General features: G+C 54.7%; 1 protein-coding gene and 1 long non-coding RNA gene across 6 annotated transcripts; one reads left to right on the top strand and one right to left on the bottom strand.

Moving 5' to 3' along the window:
* Nucleotides 1-624: 624 nt before the first annotated feature.
* On the bottom strand, nt 625-5,215 carry LOC139362960 (uncharacterized). The gene is made up of 2 exons (XR_011622632.1): nt 3,392-5,215; nt 625-1,825 (listed from the first exon to the last, which is right to left on the bottom strand). It is a non-coding gene; the product is annotated as an uncharacterized lncRNA (long non-coding RNA).
* Nucleotides 5,216-5,240: 25 nt separating this feature from the next.
* LOC105494804 (collagen type IX alpha 2 chain) lies at nt 5,241-22,639 on the top strand. Of its 5 annotated transcripts, none has more exons than XM_071095324.1 (33): nt 5,241-5,364; nt 5,932-6,107; nt 7,547-7,621; nt 8,810-8,845; nt 8,929-8,991; nt 10,423-10,476; nt 10,598-10,633; nt 10,728-10,751; nt 11,095-11,148; nt 11,494-11,547; nt 11,658-11,705; nt 11,897-11,953; nt 12,037-12,090; nt 12,420-12,473; nt 12,870-12,923; nt 13,023-13,076; nt 13,196-13,249; nt 15,217-15,270; nt 15,699-15,752; nt 15,967-16,020; nt 17,236-17,280; nt 17,657-17,710; nt 18,258-18,311; nt 18,581-18,634; nt 18,719-18,790; nt 19,011-19,046; nt 19,141-19,185; nt 19,275-19,307; nt 19,506-19,652; nt 19,995-20,049; nt 20,372-20,560; nt 21,285-21,362; nt 21,790-22,639. In XM_071095324.1, exons 2-33 carry the CDS (start codon nt 6,033-6,035, stop codon nt 21,987-21,989), a joined length of 2,070 nt encoding a protein of 689 aa, XP_070951425.1. In that variant the 5' UTR covers nt 5,241-5,364; nt 5,932-6,032; the 3' UTR covers nt 21,990-22,639. The 5 variants fall into 5 exon arrangements, with proteins under 5 accessions (XP_070951425.1, XP_011761944.1, XP_011761946.1 ...); XM_011763642.3 differs by lacking the exon at nt 5,241-5,364 and adding an exon at nt 5,533-5,632; XM_011763644.3 differs by lacking the exon at nt 5,241-5,364 and adding an exon at nt 7,308-7,447 and having other exon boundaries at nt 5,986-6,107.
* The last annotated feature ends 1,160 nt before the right edge of the window (nt 22,640-23,799 follow it).

Raw genomic sequence — 23,799 nt, forward strand, 5'->3', positions numbered from 1 at the left:
CTAAGACTTCTCTGAGAAAGGCTAGAAACAACAAAATAAAATGTTGTGGCAAATGTCGCCAGGCTGGGTCTCAGCCCCACTCCTCTGTCCTCCCTTTTTGTGTAGATCCTAAAATGCACAACCCTATGCTGTGGCCTTAGTGGAAGACGGGTGAAATGTATGTTACTGAGACCTATCCAGCGGTAGAAACTGTGGGAAACAGCCGTGTGTCCTTGCGGAAATCTCTTCACGCCTCTAAGCTTCAATCTTCTTGTAAATAAAATGAGGATAATAGGCTGGGCACAGTGGCTCACACCTGTAATCCCAGCACTTTGGGAGGCCAAGGTGGGAGGATCGCTTGAGCCCAGGAGTTCAAGACCAGCCTGGACAACATAGTGAGACCTCATCTCTATTAAAAACAAATAAATAAATAAAATGAGGATAATCAAGAGACCTACCTCGTTGAGTGGTTGTGAGGAGTTAAACACAAAATGCATGTGCCACACTGATACAATATCTGTCGTATAGCAAATGCTTAATAAATATTGTTATAAACAATAACTATGATAATATAAATATTTAAATGTAAATATTATTGTATTTGTCAGGATTCTCCAGAGAAACAGAACCAATAGGATATATATAGATACATAAGAGGAAATTTATTATGGGCGTTGGCTCATGCATTACAAAGGCCAAGAAGTGCAAAGATAAACCATCCGCAAGCTGAGAACCAGGAAAGCCGGTAGTGTAATTTAGTCCCCAGTGGAAGGCCTGAAAGTGGGGTCGGGGAGGGAAACTTGTTCAAGAACCAGGAGCTCTGATGTCCAAGGGGAAGAGAAAATAGATGTCCTAGCTCAAGGACAGAGAATTCACCCTTCCTCTGCCTTTTTATTCAAGCCCTCAGTGGATTGGATGCTGCCCACTCAAATAGATGAAGGTGGATCTTCTTTGCTGTCAGTCTATTGATTTAAATGTTAACTCTTCCAGAAACACCCTCAAAGGCACAGCTAGAAATAATGTTTTACCACCTAATATCCCTTAGTCCAGTCAAGATGATACATAAAATCAGTACACAAAATTAATAGTCACTGCAGGCGTGGTGGCTCATGCCTGTAATCCCAAAACTTTGGGAGGCTGAGGCGGGAGGATCACCTGAGGTCAGGAGTTCGAGACCAGCCTGGCCAACATGGTGAAACCTCGTCTTTACTAAAAATACAAAAAATTAGCTGGGCATGGTGGCGGGTGCCTGTAATTCCAGCTACTTGGAAGGCTGTGGCAGGAGAATCGCTTGAACCTGGGAGGCGGAGGTTGCCTCCTAACACTTTGGGAGGCCGAGGTGGGTGGATCACCTGAGGTCAGGAGGTCAAGACCAGACTGACCAACATGGTGAAACCCCATCTCTTCTAAAAATACAAAAATTATCCAGGCATGGTGGTGTGGGCCTGTAGTCCCAGCTGCTTGGGAGGCTAAGGCAGAGAATCACTTGAACCCAGGAGGTGGAGGCTGCATCATGAGCCGAGATCATGCCACTGCCCTCCAGCCTGGGCAACAGAGTGAGATTTGGTCCCCAAATAATGAAAATAATAATAATAATAATAAATGGTAGTTCTTAGCTGCTGCCTTCATGATGATGTCCTTTAATTATCTTCTCACACTACAGGCCTGACACATAACGTCCTCAACAAATACTTGTAGGATAAAAAAATAAAAATAGTTTTCAATCATGTTCTCTGTGTTAATCCAGCTTGTTGATCCTGAAGAGACTTTCTGGAGGTGGTGTCTTTAAGGATGAACAGGAGTTTGCTGGGGATAATTGCACCTTCTATTTTAAACAGAGCAGTGCCTAGAAACAGAGAAAGTGTTTGGTAAATATTTTGGAAAGAAGAAAGAGAAAGAGGAAGAAAGGAAAGAGAGAAGAGAGAAAAGAAGGAAGAGGAAGAAGAGAGGAATGAAAGAAAAGCTCAAGAAGGGCCTGACACAGTGGCTCACGCCTGTAATCCCCACATTTTGGAAGGAAGGCCAAAGCAGGAGAATCACGTGAACCCAGGAGTTCAACATCAGCCTGAGCAGCATAGTGGGGTCCTATCTCTACCAAAAAAAAAAAGAAAGAAAGAAAGAAAGAAAGAAAAAAGACACAAAACAACAACAAAAACCTTAAGAAGGTTTTTTTCTTTTAAAATTTAGCCTTGACTTGAAACTCATCAAGGAGGTTTTTTATTTGAGCTAAGGATCTCTGAGATAGGCTACAAATAGGATCTCTAGCAAAATGTTTCTCTTTTTTTCTTTGCTTTTATTTTCTTTTTTTTTTTTTTTGAGATAGAGTTTCACTCTTGTCGCCCAGGCTGGAGTGCAATGGCGCAATCTCGGCTCACTGCAACCTCCGCCTCCCAGGTTCAAATGATTCTCCTGCCTTGGCCTCCCAAGTAGCTGGGATTACAGGCGCCCACCACCACACCCAGCTGATTTTTGTATTTTTAGTAGAGACAAGGTTTCACCATGTTGGCCAGGCTGTTCTCGATCTCCTGACCTTGTGATCTGCCTACCTCGGCCTCCCAAAGTGCTGGATTACAGGCATGAGCGACCACACCCAGTCAATATCTGAAATTTAAAATGTGCTGGATGTATTGAGTAGATTTGGCATAATTGAAGAAATAACCCATAAGTGTAAATACAAGTTAATGGGATCAACCAAACTGAAGCAAAGAGGGAGAAAAAACTGAAAAACAAAGTGATCACAATCTTTACGGCCTAATAGACACTGTTAAAAGATCTAATATATGTATAACTGGAGTTCCACAAAGATAAGAGAGAGAGATTGTGGAGAACAACCAATATTTGAGGAAATACTAGCTGCAATTTTCCAATTTTGATTTTTTCTAAGCAGCAATCTATAGACCAGAAGATTAGAAACCCACAATTTGCTGGGCGCGGTGGCTCACGCCTGTAATCCCAGCACTTTGGGAGGTCGAGGTGGGCAGATCACAAGGTCAGGAGTTCAAGACCAGCCTAACCAACATGGTGAAAGCCTGTCTTTACTAAAAATACAAAAATTAGCCAGGTGTGGTGGCGCACGCCAGTAATCTCAGCTACTCAGGAGGTTGTGGCAGGAGAATCACTTGAATCCAAGAGGAGCAGGTTGCAGTGAGCTGAGATCGTGCCACTGCACTCCAGCCTGGGGTAAACAGGGCAAGTCCATCTCAAAAAAAGGTGACATTAACACTTATCCTTGAAGAGGTTGGGTCTCTGTTCCCTCCCCTTGATCCCAGGCAGATCTTTGTAATTGCCTCAACAGTAAGAATGTAGTGAAGGTGCCACTGCATGACTTCCAAGGACGGGTCCTGAGAGGCAATTCTCTTCAGTCTGGTGCTCTCCTACTGCCTCTGAGCTGCTACAGAGGATGTTCAGCTACCTTGAAGCCGCCATGTTGGAGAGACTTTATGGAAAGCCCACAAAGGGATAAAGGAGAGAACTGTCCAAGCAACTCCAGCTGTTCCAGCACCAGCGGTTGAAGGCATCCCAGTACAGACATCAGACATGTGAGTTAAGAAGCCTTCTAGGTGACATCAGGCCCAGCCACCATCTGACTGTGACCTCATAACAGACCCCAAGCCAGACCGAACCAGCAGAGCCACTCCCGAATTCCTAATCCAAAGAAATTGTCATTTTGTTTGTTTGTTTGTTTGTTTGTTTTTGAGACGGAGTCTCGCTCTGTCGCCCGGGCTGGAGTGCACTGGCCGGATCTCAGCTCACTGCAAGCTCCGCCTCCCGGGTTCATGCCATTCTCCTGCCTCAGCCTCCCGAGTAGCTGGGACTACAGGCGCCGCCACCTTGCCCAGCTAATTTTTTATATTTTTTTAGTAGAGACGGGGTTTCACCGTGTTAGCCAGGATGGTCTCGATCTCCTGACCTTGTGATCCGCCCGTCTCAAAGTGCTGGGATTACAGGCTTGAGCCACCGTGCTCGGCCTGAAATTGTCATTTTAAGCTGCTGAATGTTAGGGTGATTTGTTATGGTGCAATAGGTAATTAATACACCAATGTGTGCTGTCCAGACTGTGAATCTCATCCCCTTTCCATAATTTCCACACACAAAAGAAAACTTACTCACACAAGGCCTTCTTTGTGGTTAGCCACAAAAGATGAAGAGATAAATGATGTGAAACCAACAACTTAAAATTAAATTTGGACATCCCAGTTCCAAAAATCCTTTATAGATTTACCCCACCCACCCCAAGCAATGCCTACCATCCCTCTCTTACATCCTCCTCCTCCTGCTCTCATCTTCCTACAAACTTCAAATTCTTCACTCTGTTAGGCAGAACAATTACATTCTCTCAAGCTCTTTCTCCCAAACTCAGCTCCAGGACAACCTTTCAAAGTCCAGAGCCCTTTGCTAACATGCCCTGTGGAGCTGGACTTTTCTAGCTCCAACTAGATTCGTCATTTCAGCAGATCTGCCTGTGGCCAGCTTCCCCACATTGGATGCCAACCTAGTAAAACAGCTATCCATAAATAACAATGAAAGCCAAACTGCATCAAGCACCTACTATGTGCTGGTTCGAGGTTAAACGCCTCACATGAGTCATCGCATTCAATCTCCATAAAACCCCTTTAAGATAAGGACTATTTGCGGGGCACGGTGGCTCATGCCTGTAATCCCAGCACTTTGGGAGGCTGAGGCAGGCGGATCACCTGAGGTCAGGAGTTCAAGAGCAGCCTGGCCAACATGGCAAAACCCCATCTCTACTAAAAATATAAAACTTAGCCAGGCATGGTGACTCATGCCTGTAATTCCAGCTACTCGGGAGGCTGAAGCAGAGAAATCGCTTGAACTCGGGAGGAGAGGTTGCAGTGAGCTGACATCGCACCACTGCACTCCAGAGCCTTTTAAGACTGTCTTTAAAAAATACATATATATATTAGATATATAGACTATACAGATATATAGACTATTAGTATCCCCATTTTACAGATGAGGAAACTGATACTTCATAGAGTTTTAGGTGCCTGTAGTCATATGTATAATTGTGACAAAGTCAGATTCCAAAGCATTTTACCAATATTGCTTAAGTGAGTGGTAGGGAAGGGAAGGCTCTCTGGAGTCAGGCTATGCTGGACAGTGGGGTTTGGAAACTCTGGTGAATAAAGTGGTAGTTGTTTCTATGGACATGGAGTGAGAAGGCCCAATCCTAAACACACCAGTGCTTAAGGCAGCTGCAGAGAATAAAAGGGAATAGAAAAAGGGGAGCTGGATGGCAGGAGCTTGGATGGGGAAGACTTCAAGGTCAGGTGAAGATGCCAACAGCTTCCTGCCTGGAGGACTGAAGAAGGGTTGGGCTTCACTGGAGACCCCCAGGAGACGGATCTGCTTGTTGGGACAGAGGTAGGGAGGTGAAAGCGAGGTGAGGAAGTTGGGGGTTGGGGGAGCTGCACACAGCTCCACTAAAGAGCTGGAAGAGGCCGATGGAGTATTCATGAGACGGCTGATCCAGGAAGGGCTGTGGCATATTAATATGAAAAAGGCCTATTTGTGCTTGGAGAGGAAGGAGCCAGAGGAGAGGGGAGCAAGGTGGGCGGGAGCTGGGGAGAGCCTGCAGCAAGGTCTGCAGATACCGAGGCGCTCTCGGCCTGGGCCCTGGAGAGGACGTGGGGTAAGTGATGGGGCACAAGCTGTGCGTCGGGGGAAGGTGCTGGGGCCTGAAGGTCCTGAGGGGGACCTCAGACGGCCTTATGCCTCCTCACAAAGAAACAGGACCATCATCTCCGTCCGGCACCCCGGTCGCCCCTCGGATTACCAGGCTAAGGCGCCCGGGAAGCCCGGGCAGAGCATAGAGGGTGGACCGAGCGGGGCGGAGCTGGATGCCGGGCGCCGGCCTCCCTCCCCGCAACCCCGCCGGTCCTCTCAGGTGACAGCTCACGCCGGCCCCCGCCCCGCCCCCCGCATATTCAGGAGCCCCGGCCCACCCCGCCCGCGAACAGCCAGCGCCAGGAGCCTCTGCCGTCGGTGCGTGCGCGGACCCGCACCCGTCCCCCTCGACCTCGCCGCCCGCCATGGCCGTCGCTGCGGCCGCCCCCCGCTGCCTCCTTGTTCTTCTCCAGGTGCTAGTGCTCGCTCTGGCGCAGATCGTAAGTCTCGCAGCCCTTCCGCTGCCAGGGTCCAGGGTGCAGGGTCTGGGGTCCGGGATGGAGGAGCTCTGCCTGTGTCCCGCGCCTACTGACAACCCTAGCCCGAGGGGCCACCTGAGGACAGCGCCGCCGGCAGGTCCCCTGGGTGGGTGCATACATGGTGCCCATCGCGGCACCGTGAATGGAGGTGGCTGAGTCGGAGAGTCAGAGGGGACCCGTCCCGAGACGCGCGGCCCTGCCTGGGACAGGCAGCGTGGGGCAGGAGCTGGCGCCCGGTCCTGGCAGCCTGGGGAGCCCAGGTGGCAGGGCATACAATGGTGCTCATTCACCCGCTGCGCAGCCTCCGCCCCCGCCGCCTCCCAGGGGGCGCCGGCTCCAACCAGACGCCGCTATCGCCCCTAGGCGGCCTCTCGGCCCTGCCCGCCAACCCACGTCTCCCTTCCGAGGGCCGCCGGGGGGCTGCGGGCGCGCGGGTAGGGCAGAGACTGGGCCCCGTGGGGTGCTGGGTGTGGTTCCGAGCTCGCCTGCGGGGCGCCAGCCTGGCACTTCGCGGCCTGGGGAGGTGGTGGGCACCGGGACCCCTGCCTGGGTCCGAGCTGGCCTCTGAAAAGGGCCGCCTTTTAAGATCTTTGATCTGTTCAGAGATGGGCAGCAGGACGGAAATTCTCCAGCTGTGAGCTCCTCTCACCTTGATATGACTTGTGACCTCCCTGAAACCTCACACCTGCATTGAATTGCAGGCAACCGGGGTCCACGGAGAGGGTCTGCTTTCTGGGAGGTGCAAGCTCCTCCTGCTTGCCCGCAGCAGTCAGGACTTAGCGGAGGGAGGACCCGGCAGTTGTGCTGCGGGAGGGGCGCTCTGAGTGGGAAGAGAGTACCCGCTTCACCTCCCTACACCTCCTTTCCCTGCGCCTCCCCCACTTTCCCGTCGGGTTTTCCCGCACCATGGGGAGAGAAGGAGGCGCTGTCTCTGCCTGTGGTTCGCGTAAGAACAATAACCCGAGTCACCGCTCACTGAGGGCCGGCAGCCTGCTAGGCACAACCTTGCATTCCATCTGTGATTTATTTGAGCTGCCCACGTCTCCAGCTATTCCCCACCGCCACCGCGCAAGGGCAACCTGGCACAGTAGAAGTCGGCACCCAGGGCGGAGTCCTGGCGCCACCGCCCACTCTCAGTGACCATGGACCCTTCATGTTCAGAGCCAGTTTCTGCGACTGCAAACGGCGGCCCGTAACAGCGCCCGCCTCCCGGTTCTGAGTATCCGTTAAGATAATGCATGTAATAGCACACAGTGCCTGATATGCAGAAGGTTCTCAATACGTGGGAGTTCACGGAGGAGGTGCGCCCCTAGGACCCCGCTCCCAGGGTCGCTTGCATCCCCGGGGACGCCCAGCTTCCCGCACTGTCTGAGGACTGCCCCCGCTGTGTGTGTTTTCAGAGAGGTCCACCGGGAGAACGGGGCCCCCCGGGCCCCCCGGGACCGCCGGGAGTGCCTGGATCCGACGGCATCGACGTGAGTCTCCAACCGGGGACCAGGGCGGGAGGGAGGCGGCGGACAAAGGAGAACTTTGTGAGCGCTGTGGTGGGGGTGGGGACTGGGGTGCCCAGAGATGTAGTGCCCCCGTCGCCAGTAGGCGGCGCCGGCCCGCACCACAAGGACGCCGTTTGTTCTGCAAAAACCTCAATCCAGGCCTGACTTGCGGAGCGGGTCGTAGCCGCCGACGGACAAGGAGCTGCTGTTCAGTCCTCCGGCCGCAGCTCAGAGCGAGGCCTCATCCCCCTCCTCTCCTTTCCCCTCCTTGTGGGGTGGGAGGCGTCTCAACCCCTCACCCTGCCTCTGGCACATCTGGACGCTTCTTCAGGGTCATTGGGAGCCTTGGCCAGACCGCCGACCAGCTTGGGCCAGACTCCTGTCTCTTCCCTTCGGTTTTCTCTCCCTGATTTAGAATCAGCTGGGCTTGTTCCCTGCAGGGCGAGGGTTAAATACTTCATTCTGAAGGCTCCCGCAGGAGGGCCGCTTGATGTTTACCAGTCTGGACAGACTTCTATTCAACCTGGTGCCCCCACCCCCTAAACACAGGATGCTGGGCCCCCGGCCAGGCCCTGGCTGCTAAGGGCTCTGAAATGCCTGGAGGCCTCTCTGGGGCTGAACCGGACTCCACCGGCCCTGCCTGCCCACCACCAAGGGTCCTTTGTCACTGGAAGGAGGTCCTTCCCTCCTTGGGAACACTGAATTTCTCCCTTACAGTCCCCCTTGGTCCTTGCCACTGGCTCAGTTTCCTGTTCTCCTGCCCTACAGTCTGGAATAGAGCTGCTGCCCAACTTGCTCATCCCCCTTCACGTTTCTCCAGAAGCCCCAACCTTCCTCCCACACGTGCCCAAATCCAAGAGGCATCAGCTCGGAGCCCCCAGCCCTGGTAGTGGGTCTCACAGCTGGCACTTCATGACATCAGCATGTCTGTACCTTCTTGCATGTTGCTGTCACCCTCTCCAGCCCAGCCAGGTTTATTCTCATGCTCCTATAATTTGCATTTGGATTTTATTTTTGAGGAAAAGGGGGGTCTTTTCTCAAAAATTGCAAGGCTTAGGGGATGTAGACAGAAGAGAGGAGAGTGAGGAGAGTCTTTGGGAGCGGCCTGCCAGGGCCTGTGTGTGCCCACGTGGGCCGTATTGTGCTGTCTCACCAACTTGTATCTTGCAGGGTGACAAGGGGCCCCCTGGCAAAGCTGGCCCTCCGGTGAGTGCTTTATCCTCTTTAGCCTTGACCCTTCCTGCTCTTGCTCTCCTCTGGCTCATGTTTGTTCCATCTCTGTTTTCAAGGGACCCAAGGGTGAGCCTGGCAAAGCCGGGCCAGATGGTCCAGACGGGAAGCCTGGGATTGATGTGAGTACCTGCATGTCGGATGGGGTAGGGAAGGGCTCCACCAATTGACCTCCAGGGCCTGGCTCTGGCATCTTCACTGATCTGTTCAGAGATGGGCAGCAGGATGGAGAATCTCCAGCTGTGAGCCCCCCTTCACCTTGGTATGACTTGTGACCTCCCTGGAACCTCACATCCCCCCGCCAGGGGCATTGATTTGCAGGCAACCGGGGTCCAGAGAGAGGGTCTGCTCCCCTGCACCAGTCAGGACTTAGTCTCACATTTCTGGCCTCCAAGGATCAGGTTGAATATGTTGGGTGGGGCTGTCCTTGTGTGCCCTGTCCTCCCTCTGCTCTTCCCCCGACCCCTGCCCACAGTCTCAGGCATGACTCAGGAGAGAAACATCATTTAGCTGATACCACAGAGCTCCCAGGGGCCCCCAAGGTCACAGGCTCCTGGACACAGCCAGTCCCAGGGGCATGAGGACGACATCTGGTGGGAGTTACACTGGGTCAGTCACTGAAAGATGGGAGAAAGGAGAAACCCCCATGACTTGCCTCTGCCCTGCTGGTTCATGAGGTGTGACCAGGGCTGGGACAGTCACCAGGGCCTCTTCAAACTCATCCATACCCTGCAATCATTACAAGGCATATTGCCTTCTATATTGCATTGGTTCTCACATCCACCCAGAGAGGCACCCACATGAGAAACTAGGGCTCAGAAAAAGCTTCCAGTGGCCTGGTGTGGTGGCTCATGACTGTAATCCCAGCACTTTGGGAGGCCAAGGTGGGCAGATTACTTGAGGTCTCAGGAGTTCAAGACCAGCCTGGCCAAGATGACAAACCCCGTCTCTACTAAAAATACAAAAATTACCCAAGCATGGTGGCACGTGCCTGTGGTCCCAGCTACTTGGGAGGCTGAGGCACAAGAATCACTTGAACCCAGGAGGCGGAGGTTGCAGTGAACTGACCTTGCACCACTGCACTCCAGCCTGGGCAACAGAGTGAGACTGTGTTGGAAGGAAGGAAACGGGAGGGGAGGGGAGGAGAAGGGAAGGGAAGGGAAGGAAGAAAAGAAAGAAGAGAAAGTAAAGAAAGAAAAGAAAAGAAAAGGAAAAAGTTGCCAGGGCAGACATCAAGCAAATGACCAATCTTGACCCATGGCTAGGTCTTTTGACTCCTGAACCCAGAGGCATGAAGCCTGGGCCTGGCATGAAGCCAAATCTTTGGGCTTTGGTTTCTCATCTTTCAAAAGAAGGGAATTGTTCTACCTGCCTCCTAGGGTTACTATGGGAACTGGGGAAAAGGAAAGACAGGTGTCAAGGTTCCCAGGCCTTCATGAGGTATGGTGAAAGGGACCATTGGCCCACCCAGGAGGGACCCTTGAACCTGTCCTGTTCTGTGGGTCAGGGGGCAGGTTGGCCCTCACTGATCCTACATTTTCATTCTTCTGCAGGGTTTAACTGGAGCCAAGGGGGAGCCTGGCCCCATGGGGATCCCTGGAGTCAAGGTAAGGGGCCTGCTGGGGCCTCAGCAGGGGCAATCTAGGGCCAGCATTTGGGAGTGGCTGTAGATAGGAAGTAGGGGCCAGGGAAACCCCAGTCTCTGAGCCTTTCTTGTTGCTCCCACAGGGCCAGCCCGGGCTTCCTGGTCCTCCTGGCCTTCCAGTGAGTATAACCTGCAAGGGCTTCGAGGGACTCTCGGGGGAGAGGGGATCTACAGAGAGAGCCATGAAGCCAATTTTCTTTCCTTCTGTTACAGGGCCCTGGTTTTGCTGGACCTCCTGTAAGTCCTCAGGGATAGGGCAGGGTCCCCAGAGCTCCTAGGGAAGGAGGGGACAACAGAAAGGCTTCAAGGGAATGGCCGCCATGGGGAGGGCCGGTGTGCTGTGATAGTGTCGGGCATAGGTGGACCTGCCAGAGACCCAGGGCCAGCCCACTCTGGGCCTGTCCACTGGCTCTGCAATTCTCTGGTCCTTAAAGCCCCAGTCTGTCAGTCTCTCGGGGGTTGGCAAAAGAAAAAAAAAAAGTAAAAGTGGAGAAACGGGCTTTGGTTGCCTGTCTCTACCTTCATGCCCAGGGTATCTGACCCTCTGAGGCATCCTGACCATCACCTCTCTGCTCCCTAGGGACCGCCTGGACCTGTTGGCCTCCCTGGTGAGATTGGAATCCCAGGCCCCAAGGTGAGTGCCAACCACCTTGTTCGCTGCCTCCTGCCTTCTATCTCCAAGCTGGCAAGCTGGGTGGTCTTTCTGGAAGTTCCTGGGCCTGCTCCTGGCCACTGGGAAACTCCTCCAGGTCTGGGGCAGAAGCCCCTCCTATGAGCCCACCCGGCTCTAGGTCTTTTAGGGACACCAAGGGCTGGCCCCATCCCCTGTCAATCAGGCCTTGATGTCCCAAGATGGTGGATCTCACAAGGTGACCGGGAAGACAGGGTGGACAGGGCAGCGGCAGGACCTGGAGAAGGGCACTAGGGTAAGCTGGGAAGGGCTGGTCAGGGGTATGATTTGGGCTTCTTTTGCTTCCAGGGGGACCCTGGACCAGATGGACCATCGGGGCCCCCAGGACCTCCAGGGAGACCTGTAAGTGTCCCCAGACACCCTGACATGGCAAAGTGCAGGGGAGCAAGCCTTTGAGCAAGGCTGCAGCGGGAAAGGGTCAGGCAAAGCTCCATCTTCATCTCTCCTCTCAGGGTCGCCCGGGAACCATCCAGGTTCTGGAAGGCAGTGCGGATTTCCTGGTGAGAGGCGAGGTCTGGGGCGGGGCTAATGCAGGGAGGCGGGGCCACAGAGACGGCGGGGTCGGGAGAGATGGGGAGGGGCTGCAGTGCAGGGGTTCCACCAGGTGAGGCGGAGGAGAGCACAGGAGTTGGAGAGAGGGGGGCGCACCGCCCAGCTGATCACAGGACCCTGCGGATTTTTCTTTTTCCAGTGTCCAACCAACTGTCCACCGGGGATGAAAGGTCCACCAGGGCTGCAGGGAGTGAAGGTGAGAGCGCCTGGCCTGAATCTTGGGAAGGTGGTCCAGGTGACAGGAGGGGACCTCGTATTGAGCTCTCTCCTTCCCTTCAGGGACATGCGGGCAAACGCGGGGTTCTGGGTGATCCTGGCCGCCAGGGGAAGCCGGTGAGTGCGAGGGTGAGGGCTGTGGGTCGAGGATACGTGGAGATGGTCCTACAGGGCTCTATCCCCTTCTTCATCCCTTCCCCTTCCCCTTCCCCTGTGGGTTCTGGGGACAGAGCCTTGAGCCGGGGGCTGGTGGCCTGTGCTCCGGGTCGGCATGTCTTTGGTCATGTCTCCTTGCTTGGCCTTTCTCTATCTGTGACATGGGACTGTATGGTTTGTAGGAGTCCTTCCTGTCTGCTTGTGCAGGGGAAAGGAGATGGTACTTCGCTTGTCTGTATATGTGTCTTGCCATCTGCCTGCCTGTCTGACAGCTCATCCCTGCCCTTTAGGGTCCCAAGGGAGATGTGGGTGCCTCTGGAGAGCAAGGCATCCCTGGACCACCGGTAAGGAACACCTTGCCTCAGCGGCCCTCTTCTCCCTCACCCCAGAAGCCCTTAATGGAGTCATTCGCCTGCTCAGGCCTCTAGCTTGTAAAAGAGACACATGTGTCCAGCTGGGAGCGTCTCTGGATGGGGAGAGGGAGGCTGAAACTGTCAGGAATGAGGGACGGGAACCAAAGCTGTCAGCAAGAAGCCCAGGCTGAGGTCCAGGTCTGACACCGTCCCTTTGAGTAACCACGTGAGTCCCTCCTCATCTCTGAACCTCAATGTCCCATCCACGAGACAGAGACTCTGCTGCCTACCTCAAAAGGGCACTGTAAGGCTGAAGGTGGGCGTCAGACAAGGTATAATGACGTGGGCTTTGCAATTGCCATTGCTGTCATTTTCCTGTCTCAACAGGGTCCCCAGGGCATCAGGGGCTACCCGGGCATGGCAGGGCCCAAGGGAGAGACGGTAAGTGAATCTCAGGGTGTCATACAATAGCTTCCAGGAGCCACCTTCTGGCCCCTAGAGTTCAGCCAGGACTGACCTACAACCCTTTCCTCTCTGCAGGGCCCTCATGGATATAAAGGCATGGTGGGTGCCATCGGTGCCACTGGGCCCCCGGTAAGCCTGCTTTTGCTCCCCCACCCCTGAGGCTGGAGCTCCTACAGCTACAGCCACAGAGTGGGCGTGGCTCCCCCTGAGCCTGTGTGACCTGGATTCCTGCTTGTCTTTCTTGCCAGGGTGAGGAAGGTCCTAGGGGACCGCCAGGCCGAGCTGGGGAGAAGGGCGACGTGGTGAGTCCTCAGGCACCCATTGTTTAGTCAGGACCCCTGGGGAGTACTGGGCAGGACAAAGCTCTCCCTAAGGCTGTGTGTGTGTGTGAGTGTGTGAGTGTGAGTGTGTGTGTGAGAGTGTGAGAGCGTGAGAGTGTGTGTGCGCGTGTGAGTGTGTGTGTGAGTGTGTGTGAGAGTGTGAGTGTGAGAGTGTGAGTGTGTGTGAGAGTGTGTGAGTGTGAGAGTGTGTGAGTGTGTGAGAGTGTGAGTGTGAGTGTGTGAGTGTGAGTGTGTGAGCGTAAGTGTGAGTGAGTGTGAGTGTGAGTGTGTGAGTGTGTGAGAATGTGTGAGTGTGAGTGTGTGAGAGTGTGTGTGAGAGTGTGAGAGTGTGTGTGTGAGAGTGTGTGTGAGTGTGTGAGTGTGTGTGCGTGTGAAAGTGTAGTGCGTGTGAATGTGCAGTGTGTGTGTGTGTGTAGACTGTGTATATGAGGGTGTGTGTAGAGTATGTGTGAGGCTGTGTGTGTAGTGTGTGTGTGTGTGTGAGGATATCTCTGAGTGTGTGTATGTGTGTGAGTGTGAGTGTATGTATGTGTGTATGAGTGTGTGTGTGCACAAGTGGGTGGCCTGCTGGGGAGGACCATCTGTGCCAAGAGCCCAGTCAGCCCAAATTCAGACTTTAGGAGAAGCCCTGGGATCCAGTCCCATGGTCACTGGGGCCAGACAATGAGATTCCAGCAAATCAGCCATGGGGCTAATGGGATTTGGTCTGGATCCCAGTTCTCTTAACTCTGTTTTTTTCTAATTAGTAGACCTGTTGGGGGAAGCAGTTTTAAGTTTACAGAAAAATGGAGCAGAACACACAGTTAACTGTTATTATTATTTAGTTTTTTAAATTATTATTTTCTTTTTAAATTTTAAAAAATTCTTATACTTTTCTTTTTCTATTGGACAGCAGAGATCATCGAGTTGTTTTGTTTTGTTTTGTTTTTGAGACAGAGTTTTGTTCTTGTTGCCCAGGCTGGAGTGCAGTGGTGCAATCTCAGCTCACTGCAACCTCCGCCTCCCCGGTTCAAGAGATTCTCCTGCCTCAACCTCCCAAGTGGCTGGGATTACAGGCATGCGCCACCACGCTCAGCTAATTTTGTATTTTTTGTAGAGACAGCGTTTCACCATGTTGGTCAGGCTGGTCTCGAACTCCTGACCTCAGGTGATCCACCTGCCTTGGCCTCCCAAAGTGCTGGGATCACAGGCGTGAGTCAACACGCCCAGCCATATCTAGTTTTTTTAATGCGATTTTTTTAACTATACAGAAAACCAGTGAGAGTGATATAAAGAATCCCCATGTACCTATCACAGGTTCCAATTCAGTTACTAACATTTTGTCATTCTTGGATCCTCTATCTCCCAGCCCCTTCCTTCCTTTGCTTTTATTATTGCTTTGCTCTGATGTTTTCAAGTAAATCCTTAACATCCTATCATCTCACCCCTAGATACTTTTGTACATATCTCTAAACAATAAGCACTCATTCTCATATAATCACATTATCACAACTGACAAAATCAACAAGTACTTCCTAACATCATCTAATGACCAGTCTCTGTTCAGTTTTTCCCAATTATCTCAAAAATGTCTTTTCCTGGTTCTTGTTCACACCGAGACTCACACAGCATCCACACACTGCATTTGGTGGCTGTGTTCCTTTGGCTGAGTGGAGGGTGGGGCCTTGGCCAGAGTCTCAGTGGATGCTGGCTCCCACCCCTGCTCCTGCTCAGCCCAGCCTGGCCTCCTGGCACTGACTTCTCCCTCCTGCTGGTGCCAGGGCAGGAAGGGTACTCCCAATGCTCCCTCCTCCGGCCCCTGCATGGTGTGGCCTGTGCCAGAGGAACTCTGGGACCCAGAGGCCACTGTTCTCAGTGGTTCCCCTCTCTGCACAGCCAGACAGGGACCCGATATCCTGAAGGTGACCTGGTCTCTCTCCGCTTTGCAGGGCAGCCCAGGTATTCGTGGACCCCAGGGGATCACAGGCCCGAAGGGAGCAACGGTAGGTGCCAGAGGCCTAGGCCCACCAGGACAGAGACCAGGGCCCTGTTGCTTTGTCCAAACCCCCAGAAGAGAAGCCTGGGATGCTAGTCTGAACTCTGCAACTGGTGGGCTGGCTCTGTAACCTCAGGAAATGCCTCCCTTTCTGTGCCTCACATCTGTAAACAGGGGTGATGACATAAGGGAGGTCATGGGGAGCTTGCAGCAGTCGGGGACACCACCCTCCACACTAGGGAAGGGCTGTGTTCCATGGTCCTCATCCCCTTCCCACTTCAGCTCCCCTCCCCCAGTTGGCTGGTGGGGCTTCCTGGGATGACCAGAGCCACTCCCTCCCTGCACACTGCAGCTGTCGCAGAGGAACGGGGGTGGGTGGCCGGACCCCAGACATCTCTGCATTGTCACTCTGCCTTGAACTTTCCTCCTGAGTAGGGTCCCCCAGGCATCAACGGCAAGGACGGGACCCCAGGCACGCCTGGCATGAAGGTAGGAGTGGGGCTGCAGTTGGGATTGGTGCAGGGGCAGGGCCTTGAGTCCGACCACGCAGGTTCTAGACACCTAGAGCCTGGGGTCCTCGGTTCTGTCATGGACATGCCATTTCTTGCCTCTGGATCTCAGTTTCCCTACCTGCATCTGGGTAGAAGCCATGGCCCTCTGGCTGGAGCTTTCATTTGTATCTCTGGTTCTCTGTCTATCCCAGGGCAGTGCAGGACAGGCGGGACGGCCAGGAAGCCCAGGCCACCAGGGCCTAGCGGTAAGTATCAGGTGGAGCCATGGGGGCTGGCCAGGGGCTAGTGGCTGATGAAGTTAGAATCCACACACACCCGGGGTTCTTGCTCAATCACCACCTCTTGCCTCATTACCAACTCTGGCCCCTGGCCTGGTGAGGGCCTCATCCCTTGGACAATTACTCTAGCCTTCTCTTTGGCCATTCCAGTCCTCCATGTTGGCTAAATGGAATCTGACCATTTCCCCACTATAGCACCTTCCATGACCCCCCACCGCCTCCAGGAAAAAGTCATTCAGTCCAGTCCTTCAATAAGTAGTTATTGAGGTTGGGTGCAGTGGTTCATACCTGTAATCCCAGCACTTCAGAAGGCTGAGGCCAGGAGTTCGAGACTAGCCTGGCCAATGTGGTGAAACCGTGTCTCTACTAAAAATACAAAAATTAGCCGGGCATGGTGGCGCATGCCTGTAATCCCAGCTACTCAGGAGGCTGAGGCAGGAGAATTGCTTGAACCCAGGAGGCAGAGGTTACACTGAGCCAAGATTACACTGCTGTACTCCAGCCTGGGCAACAGAGCAAGACTCCATCTCAAAAAAAAAAAATTATTATTGAATATCTGAGGTATACTAAGTGGCAGGTAAACAATTATAAACAGGACAGATGCAACCTTTGTCCTTGTGGCTCATCTTAGCATTCAATGACCACCATAATCTGACCCCAACCTGCCTCCTGCCATATCAGCAATGGCCCCTCTCTGTCCTTTCCCTTCTCAACAGGCCTTGGCTTTTCTGCCTCCACACCTTTAGGCCTTTGCTGGTCCCTGTGCTTGAAATGCCCTTTCTGGTCTCTTGTGCCTTCTCATCGTTCAGGGCCATCTCCATTCCATACCTTCTGGAGTCCAGTCCATGGGAGCCTGCCCTCCCTCCCTGTGGGGGTACTGAGTGGCCAAACCTGTTTCTGTGCACACGTGTAAACTTGTGTTCCTGGGCTCAGGCACCTGAGAGCACATACTCATCTCTTCCCCATAGACCCCAGGTCCTGGAAGGCCGGCCATTCACTGTGCCCCACTCCTCTCCCACCACTGTGGGAAAGTACAGTTAAGTTCATGATGCCGTGGCTGGGCCTTCTGTTGTTCAGCCCCCACAGGTGGGGGAAATCTGGATTGGGGATGGGAGGCAAAGCAGCAGGTGCATGGGGCTCCCCCCTGCCAGGCCAGAAACTGACTTCAACTTCTTTCTGCAGGGTGTGCCGGGCCAGCCTGGGACAAAAGGAGGCCCTGGAGACCAGGTGAGGCGATCCCAAGCTGGGGACAGAATTGAGCAAGGAAGTCTGGGGCCAGGAAGACAGCAAGGCCCAGGCCTTAGCCAAGTCTCAGAGGCTCAGCCTGAACATAAGCCCCTTGGGCCTAACCACCTCCCTCCTGCCACCTCCCACCCATCATGCACTCCTCAGCCTGCCTCAGTGTAGATAGGATGGCATGGCTTTAAATCCAGAGGAGAAACAAACAGGAAAATCAGGAGCCAAGAGGACTGAACCAAGAATACCCTCTGTCCCTCCCCAACGCATTTGGTTCCAGGCTGTGTTCAGGCTTCATTGGGTTTCCCTGAGGCCAAGGGCCTGACTGGGCCACCCAGACTGACCTGAGAACTGTGTTTTCCTGCAGGGTGAACCGGGCCCGCAGGGCCTTCCTGGGTTCTCTGGTCCCCCTGGGAAAGAGGTAAGTGCTCCCTCCACTGACAAAAGGGTTCCTGCTTTAGGGTGAGGCCATGGGGTGGAGCCCTAACCTAGGGAGAGTTAGTCTGGCTCTGCCCTGACCCAATGACCCAGGGAAGCTCTTTCTCCTCTCTGGGCCCATTTCCCTATGTACCTTGCCGGGAGGGTGGGGACTGGCTCTGTTCTGGAGTGTGACCTTCCCAGATGACCAAGTTGACAGACTGGGAATCCAGCAGGCAGAGTTCTTCATTCATTTATTCATTGCATAAACATTCACTAAATACTTGCAACTATGAGTCTCCTCCTCACACGGAGGGTATAGTTTAATGGAAGAAATAGACATGAAACAAATGATCACATAAGTAATTCAAATTGTGTTGGATCCTTTGAAGGAAAACTACAGGGACCCAAAGGCATGGAACAGGGGGTCTGGGAAGCCTTCCCTGATGAAGCAAAGTAGCTGAGACCCAAGGGTAGGGAGGGACTGGCCAGGTGTGGAACGGTGGGTTCCACCAGGTCAAATGCTTAGCCCCAAATTCTCCTTCCTCCAGGGAGAGCCAGGGCCTCGAGGAGAAATTGGTCCTCAGGGCATCATGGGACAGAAGGTAAGTACCTGGCACAGTGGCCCCTCACCAGGGGCCTCTGCAGCAGCTGGCACTGCTGGATACAGCACCTGCTCCATGCAGCCTAGCCTGTGAGAGGCCTCCCCAGGCATGGCCTGGGTTTCCTTTGCTGGTCTGCCCAGTGGAGCAAGGACCCCCTGCCAGTGACAGCAGAAATGGAGGGCACCCTGACCATGCCGTGTCAGGCCCAGGTGCGAGAGGCTGCATCTGCTGAGAGCTGCTGAGGGTGTGACCTTCTCTTTCCATTTCAGGGTGACCAGGGCGAGAGGGGTCCAGTGGGGCAGCCGGGCCCTCAGGGAAGGCAGGTGAGTGCAGGCCAGCTGAGGTGGGCAGGGCATCATATCCAGGCCCCCCACTCCATTTATTCCTTTGGTTTCTTTTCTCCTCAGGGCCCTAAGGGCGAGCAGGGCTCCCCTGGAATTCCAGGGCCCCAAGGCTTGCCGGGCATCAAAGGAAACAAGGTACCAGATGGGGCTGGGAAACACCTGGGAAAGGGGCCCTAAAACAGGGGAAGTGGGGTCGGCAGGACGCAGGTCCTTCCGGAGCCTCCAAACCTGCAGGTCGCAGGGTTCTGGTCTGGTCGGCGAGGCAGAGTTGGAAAGAGGGGTGTGGCAGAAAGTTAGGTGGGGGACCCCGTGGAGGGGGTAACTCGCCAAACCCCTCACTCCACGCTTTCTCCAGGGCTCCCCAGGGAAGACCGGGCCTCGCGGCGGAGTGGTGAGTCCCAGCGCCCCTATTCCCAGCCACTCCCAACCCTGCTCCTCGTCCCCGCCACCGCCACCGCGCGTCCGACCCGTGGTTCTCTCTGCAGGGTGACCCGGGGGTGGCCGGCCTTCCTGGAGAGAAAGGCGAGAAGGTGAGCGCGCGACCTGGGGAAGGGCGGGGAGCGGCGGCTGGCCCTGGGGTCCCCCACCGCTTTGTGACCCGGGCTCCTTGTGCCTGCAGGGCGAGTCCGGCGAGCCGGGGCCCAAGGGACAGGTGAATCCTCCCGTTCCGACGCCGCAAGTCCTCCCCTCCCCGCGTTCTCCGACTTTCCTGGGCAGCCCTGGGACCTCCACTCTCCCGGCCCCTCCCTTCTCCCAGCCCCACCCAATTCCTGGACCCCCACCCCCCACTCTCGCCCACCCCCCCGGGCGCCTTCTCACCCGGCTCTAATCCCACCCCATCCTCCCGTAGCAAGGAGTACGTGGAGAACCCGGCTACCCCGGCCCCAGTGGGGATGCGGGCGCCCCAGGGGTTCAGGGCTACCCTGGTCTCCCCGGCCCTCGAGGACTGGTGGGGAACCGAGGCGTTCCAGGACAGCCCGGGAGACAGGGCGTGGCGGTGAGTTGGGCCCCGGGGTGGGGGGTGATTCTTCTAGGTAGATCTGTTCTGGGGTGCACTTACCCGCCAAAGGCTAGGGGTTCCCAGAGACTCACCGACTTCCCCCAGACTGGTTCCAAGCCCAGAGCAGACAGGAAGGCTGTGAGTGCAGCCTGAGGGATTACCCAGCGACCTTCCCAGGTAAGCCCGTGGCCCTGCCAGGTACAGTCTGTTCCTCAGCTTGGCAGTTAATGACTGGACACCAGAGTCTCCTCCATGGCGGCCTCATGCTCAGCCAGGTGGGAGCAGGAGCGGTGGGCCCTTGCAGCCAGGGGCTTCTCCCTGAACGGCCTCTGCTTTCAGGGCCGGGATGCCACTGACCAGCACATCGTGGATGTGGCGCTGAAGATGCTGCAAGGTGAGGGCAGCAACCCCTCCTCACAGTCCGTTCGAGGGCATCGTCGCCCCCTCACCCTTTCCCGGAGCCTCCATGTGTTCACTTGTCTGAAAATCTGGAGTCCTGGGGTTCCTTCCAGCCCAGTCTCCGAAGGGCTTCAGGACCTTGAATAAGTCACTCTGGGCCTCTGACTTCTGCAAAACAGAGCCCAAGGAAGGGGGAACTTAAACATGGTGCTTTGCTGTCTGCAAACCTAGGGGCCAGGGCCCACAGATGCTCTGCCTCCCCTCGTGTTACTGCTGACACCCACCTCATAGACCTCCCTCTCCCTCCCTCCCTCCAGAGCAACTGGCTGAGGTCGCCGTGAGTGCCAAGCGGGAAGCCCTGGGTGCGGTGGGCATGGTGGGTCCCCCAGGACCTCCTGGGCCCCCTGGATACCCAGGCAAGCAGGGACCCCATGGGCACCCTGGCCCTCGGGGTGTTCCTGGCATCGTGGGAGCCGTGGGTCAGATCGGGAACACGGGGCCCAAGGGTGAGTGCTCCTCTGCAGTGGGCGTGGCGGCCAGGCAGGGGGGGTTGTCCCAGCCCGCCCTCTCCCCATTCCCTTCCCAGGATGACATACAGACCCTTCCCCAGTCCCTCAGCCACATAGTCCAGGAGACACTCCTGGACTTTCTTTCCCAGTAGCAAATGGATGGAAATGAATGTACTATTTTTATTACTCAGGGTTTCTGGGGTTTGTTTTTGAACGTGCTTTGTGATACCCCATAAGCATCTTTCCATGTCAGTAGAGATGGGGTGGCAGACCAGCAGAGCAGTCAAGCAGGCAGGCTGGAGCCACACATGGGTGTGAGTCCAGACTCCCCTTTCTCAGCGTGGCTCTCAGACAAGTTACCTACTAATTTCCCTGGGCCTTAGGTTTACCAACTGTAAAATGGGGACATTGAAAGTACCCACCTCATAGTGTAGCAGTGAGGACACTAGTTCATATAGCGTTCGTCTTAGTTCACTGCTTGATCCACAGTAAATGCGAGATACTGTTATGCTTACTTTCCTGTAATAAACTTTATTGGCTACATAATCTTCCATCCTTTGTCTGCACCTTCCTTTATTTAACAAGCCCTGCATGATCATTTCCAACTTTCCTCTATTATAAACTAGCACAAAACAGGAATAATTTCTGTGTGTCTAGCAAAAAATAGAGGAAAAGCATTTTTCAATTCTGAAAAAATGAAGATTCCCTTTTTTGTCTACAGGAAAACGTGGAGAGAAGGGTGATCCAGGAGAAGTGGGACGGGGGCACCCCGGGATGCCTGGGCCCCCAGGGATCCCAGGTAAGCTGCTGGCCCTGCCCAGCTACAGTGTGTTCCTCAGCTTGGGAATTAATGACACGTGGACACCAGGGCCTCCTCCATGGCGACTACATGCTCAGCCAGCTCAGTCCTTGATACCCCGCTTCTGCACCCCTTTGGAGCGCCCGGGAGTCCCTGGGTGGTTCTGGCTTTGGAAGCTGGACCTCTCAGGACTTCCCAGGACCCACCACCATCACTTTACGAAGGTGACAGAAGGGACGTCTGCTCCCAAAACTCCCTGGGAGCTGGGAGTAGGGGACAATCACATAATCTTTGCCTCTGGGGCAGAGTCCCTTCTCCTGTGGTGTCTTTGGCCTCATTTTCTCCATCTGAAAAATGTCTCCACCTTCAAAATTCTGGGTCTGAGGCAAGAGGCGCCCCTAATGTCTTAACTTTCTCCTGTTCACAGGACTCCCTGGCCGGCCTGGCCAGGCAATCAACGGCAAGGATGGCGATCGAGGGTCCCCAGGGGCTCCAGGAGAGGCAGGTCGACCTGGGCTGCCAGGCCCCGTAGGGCTGCCAGGCTTCTGTGAACCTGCAGCCTGCCTTGGAGCTTCGGCCTATGCCTCTGCCCGCCTTGCAGAGCCCGGATCCATCAAGGGGCCTTGAGCATCAGGCCCGGACAGAGCCCGGCAGGCATCCTGGGGGAGAGGACCAGGTCCCCTCTGGGTGGACATGTACCCATCCCCAACCCAGGAAACCATCTCCCCAAGATGGTCTGGAACCCAGGAGTCCTGAGGAAAAGGAATTCTAAAACATCGGGGAAGTGGGGGGAGAGCACTGATGGGTGAAAAAGTGAGGCCAACACACAGGGCAAGTGGTGTCGATGGAGTCGAAGCTCTGAAGGAATGGGGTGGCTTTCCTTCCATGGGGCATCATTCGGCTGTCACCAAAACAAACATCGCAATCTGCACCATTCTCCACTGGCCATCTTGTCCTTGGGTCAGTGGGACGTGGGCACCCCGGGAGGCCTGGGCCCTGCCCAGCTACAGTTCCACTCTTCAGCTCGAGGATTAATGACTGAGGTCTCTGCCGTTCCTGAGCCCATCTCACTCTCTGACCTACCAGGTGACTGCTGCTGGGTGACCACCCTGAGGCGGCTATACCCTTAAGCCAGCCCCACTACTTCCTTCCCTGCCTCCCAACTGAGTATTTAAACATCAACTCCCTTCTCTTTCTCGCATAACTCCCCACCCCTTTCTCCCCAGATCCGCCCAGGCCTTTCTGTAAATAAAAGCTCCCAAGTTGGGTACAAACCAGGATATCGGAGTTACTCTATCCCGGAGTTAACCAGGACAGAGGAGTTGTTGGGCTTCTCTTCTTGTGGATGGGGCGGTTGTTGCTGGGCCTCCATTGCCCAGGCAGGAAGGACAGAGGCTCTGGAGGGGGAAGGCAGGATAGGGCGTTTTCTCTGGGTACCTGAATTCTGAGCATTAGGATGGCATGGCATTTTTGAGGAACATCTGTGAGAGGAACTTAAGAAGGGAGGCAGGATGCTGACCTACTGTGTAACTTTGGGTGAATCCCTTTTGAGCCGTTGTACAACTGTGGCAAGGACTCACCTGTAATTTGCTCATCCCAGTATAGCACACCCAGTGTCTTGCCAGGGTCTGCCACTTGGAAGGTCCTCTGTGAGTTTCAGCACCCACGGTGTGCTGGCCCTGGAGTAGGAGCTGGTAGTGAAAGATTGGAGGACCTTGTTCTTGCCTTCAAAGGGTTTCCAGGTTCATGAGAAAAACAGATATGGACTTGGATGCAAAAAGTCCAGGAGAGACTGGCTCAGATCTGATCTGTACCACCTGGGGGTTCCCAGCCCATAGCTCTGTAGGCCTTCAAGGAGGAAGAAGAGGGGAGGGGGCTGAGGCTCAGGGACTCCAGCCTGAAGTCCAAGCATGTGCGGAAGCCTAGGCCCTCCCACCTTACCATAAACTTGGCTCCAAGTCCCCTCTATGCTGATGCATCCTTGCCCTCCTCCTTCTTCTCCCCCCTACCCTCCACTAGCCCATCTTCCCTCCTCCCTCCTCCCCTCAACACACATTTACCACTAGTGACATCTCAGCACCCCCTACCCCAATCCAGGGACACAGGAGGAACACAGCGGCGTTAAACTGAGGGCCACTGATGTGGCTTCACCCTCTGTGCTTGGGCAGTTCCCGAGTTAATAGCATCTCAGTCCCCAGGGAAGGCCACGCTGCTACCGTAGCCGCCAAGTACCTACTGGAATGCAGGGCACAGAGGAGGAAGGGAGAGGATGCGAGCTGCAGGAGGCAGCTGAAGCCAAGCCTTGGGCAGGCTCTCAGGTATTACATACCTGGTGGGGAGGAGGGTTCTCCCTTCCCTGGGCTGGATCCCTCACTTGCTCCTAGTGCCTGGAACCTTAGGTTTAGAGAGCCGCTCTACTCCTTGAAGTCTCTTCGTG

This window comes from Macaca nemestrina, chromosome 1 (genome assembly GCF_043159975.1).
Source record: "Macaca nemestrina isolate mMacNem1 chromosome 1, mMacNem.hap1, whole genome shotgun sequence".
NCBI classification, from domain to species: domain Eukaryota; kingdom Metazoa; phylum Chordata; class Mammalia; order Primates; family Cercopithecidae; genus Macaca; species Macaca nemestrina.

Excerpts from the sequence above, each read along its gene's own strand:
- LOC105494804 (XM_024796921.2), top strand. The coding sequence starts at position 6,422 with ATGGTGCTCATTCACCCGCTGCGCAGCCTCCGCCCCCGCCGCCTCCCA. Across the intron at positions 10,752-11,094 it reads CTGGTTTTGCTGGACCTCCT|GGACCGCCTGGACCTGTTGG; the intron begins GTAAGTCCTCAG and ends TCTGCTCCCTAG. Across the intron at positions 15,753-15,966 it reads CAGGCACGCCTGGCATGAAG|GGCAGTGCAGGACAGGCGGG; the intron begins GTAGGAGTGGGG and ends TGTCTATCCCAG.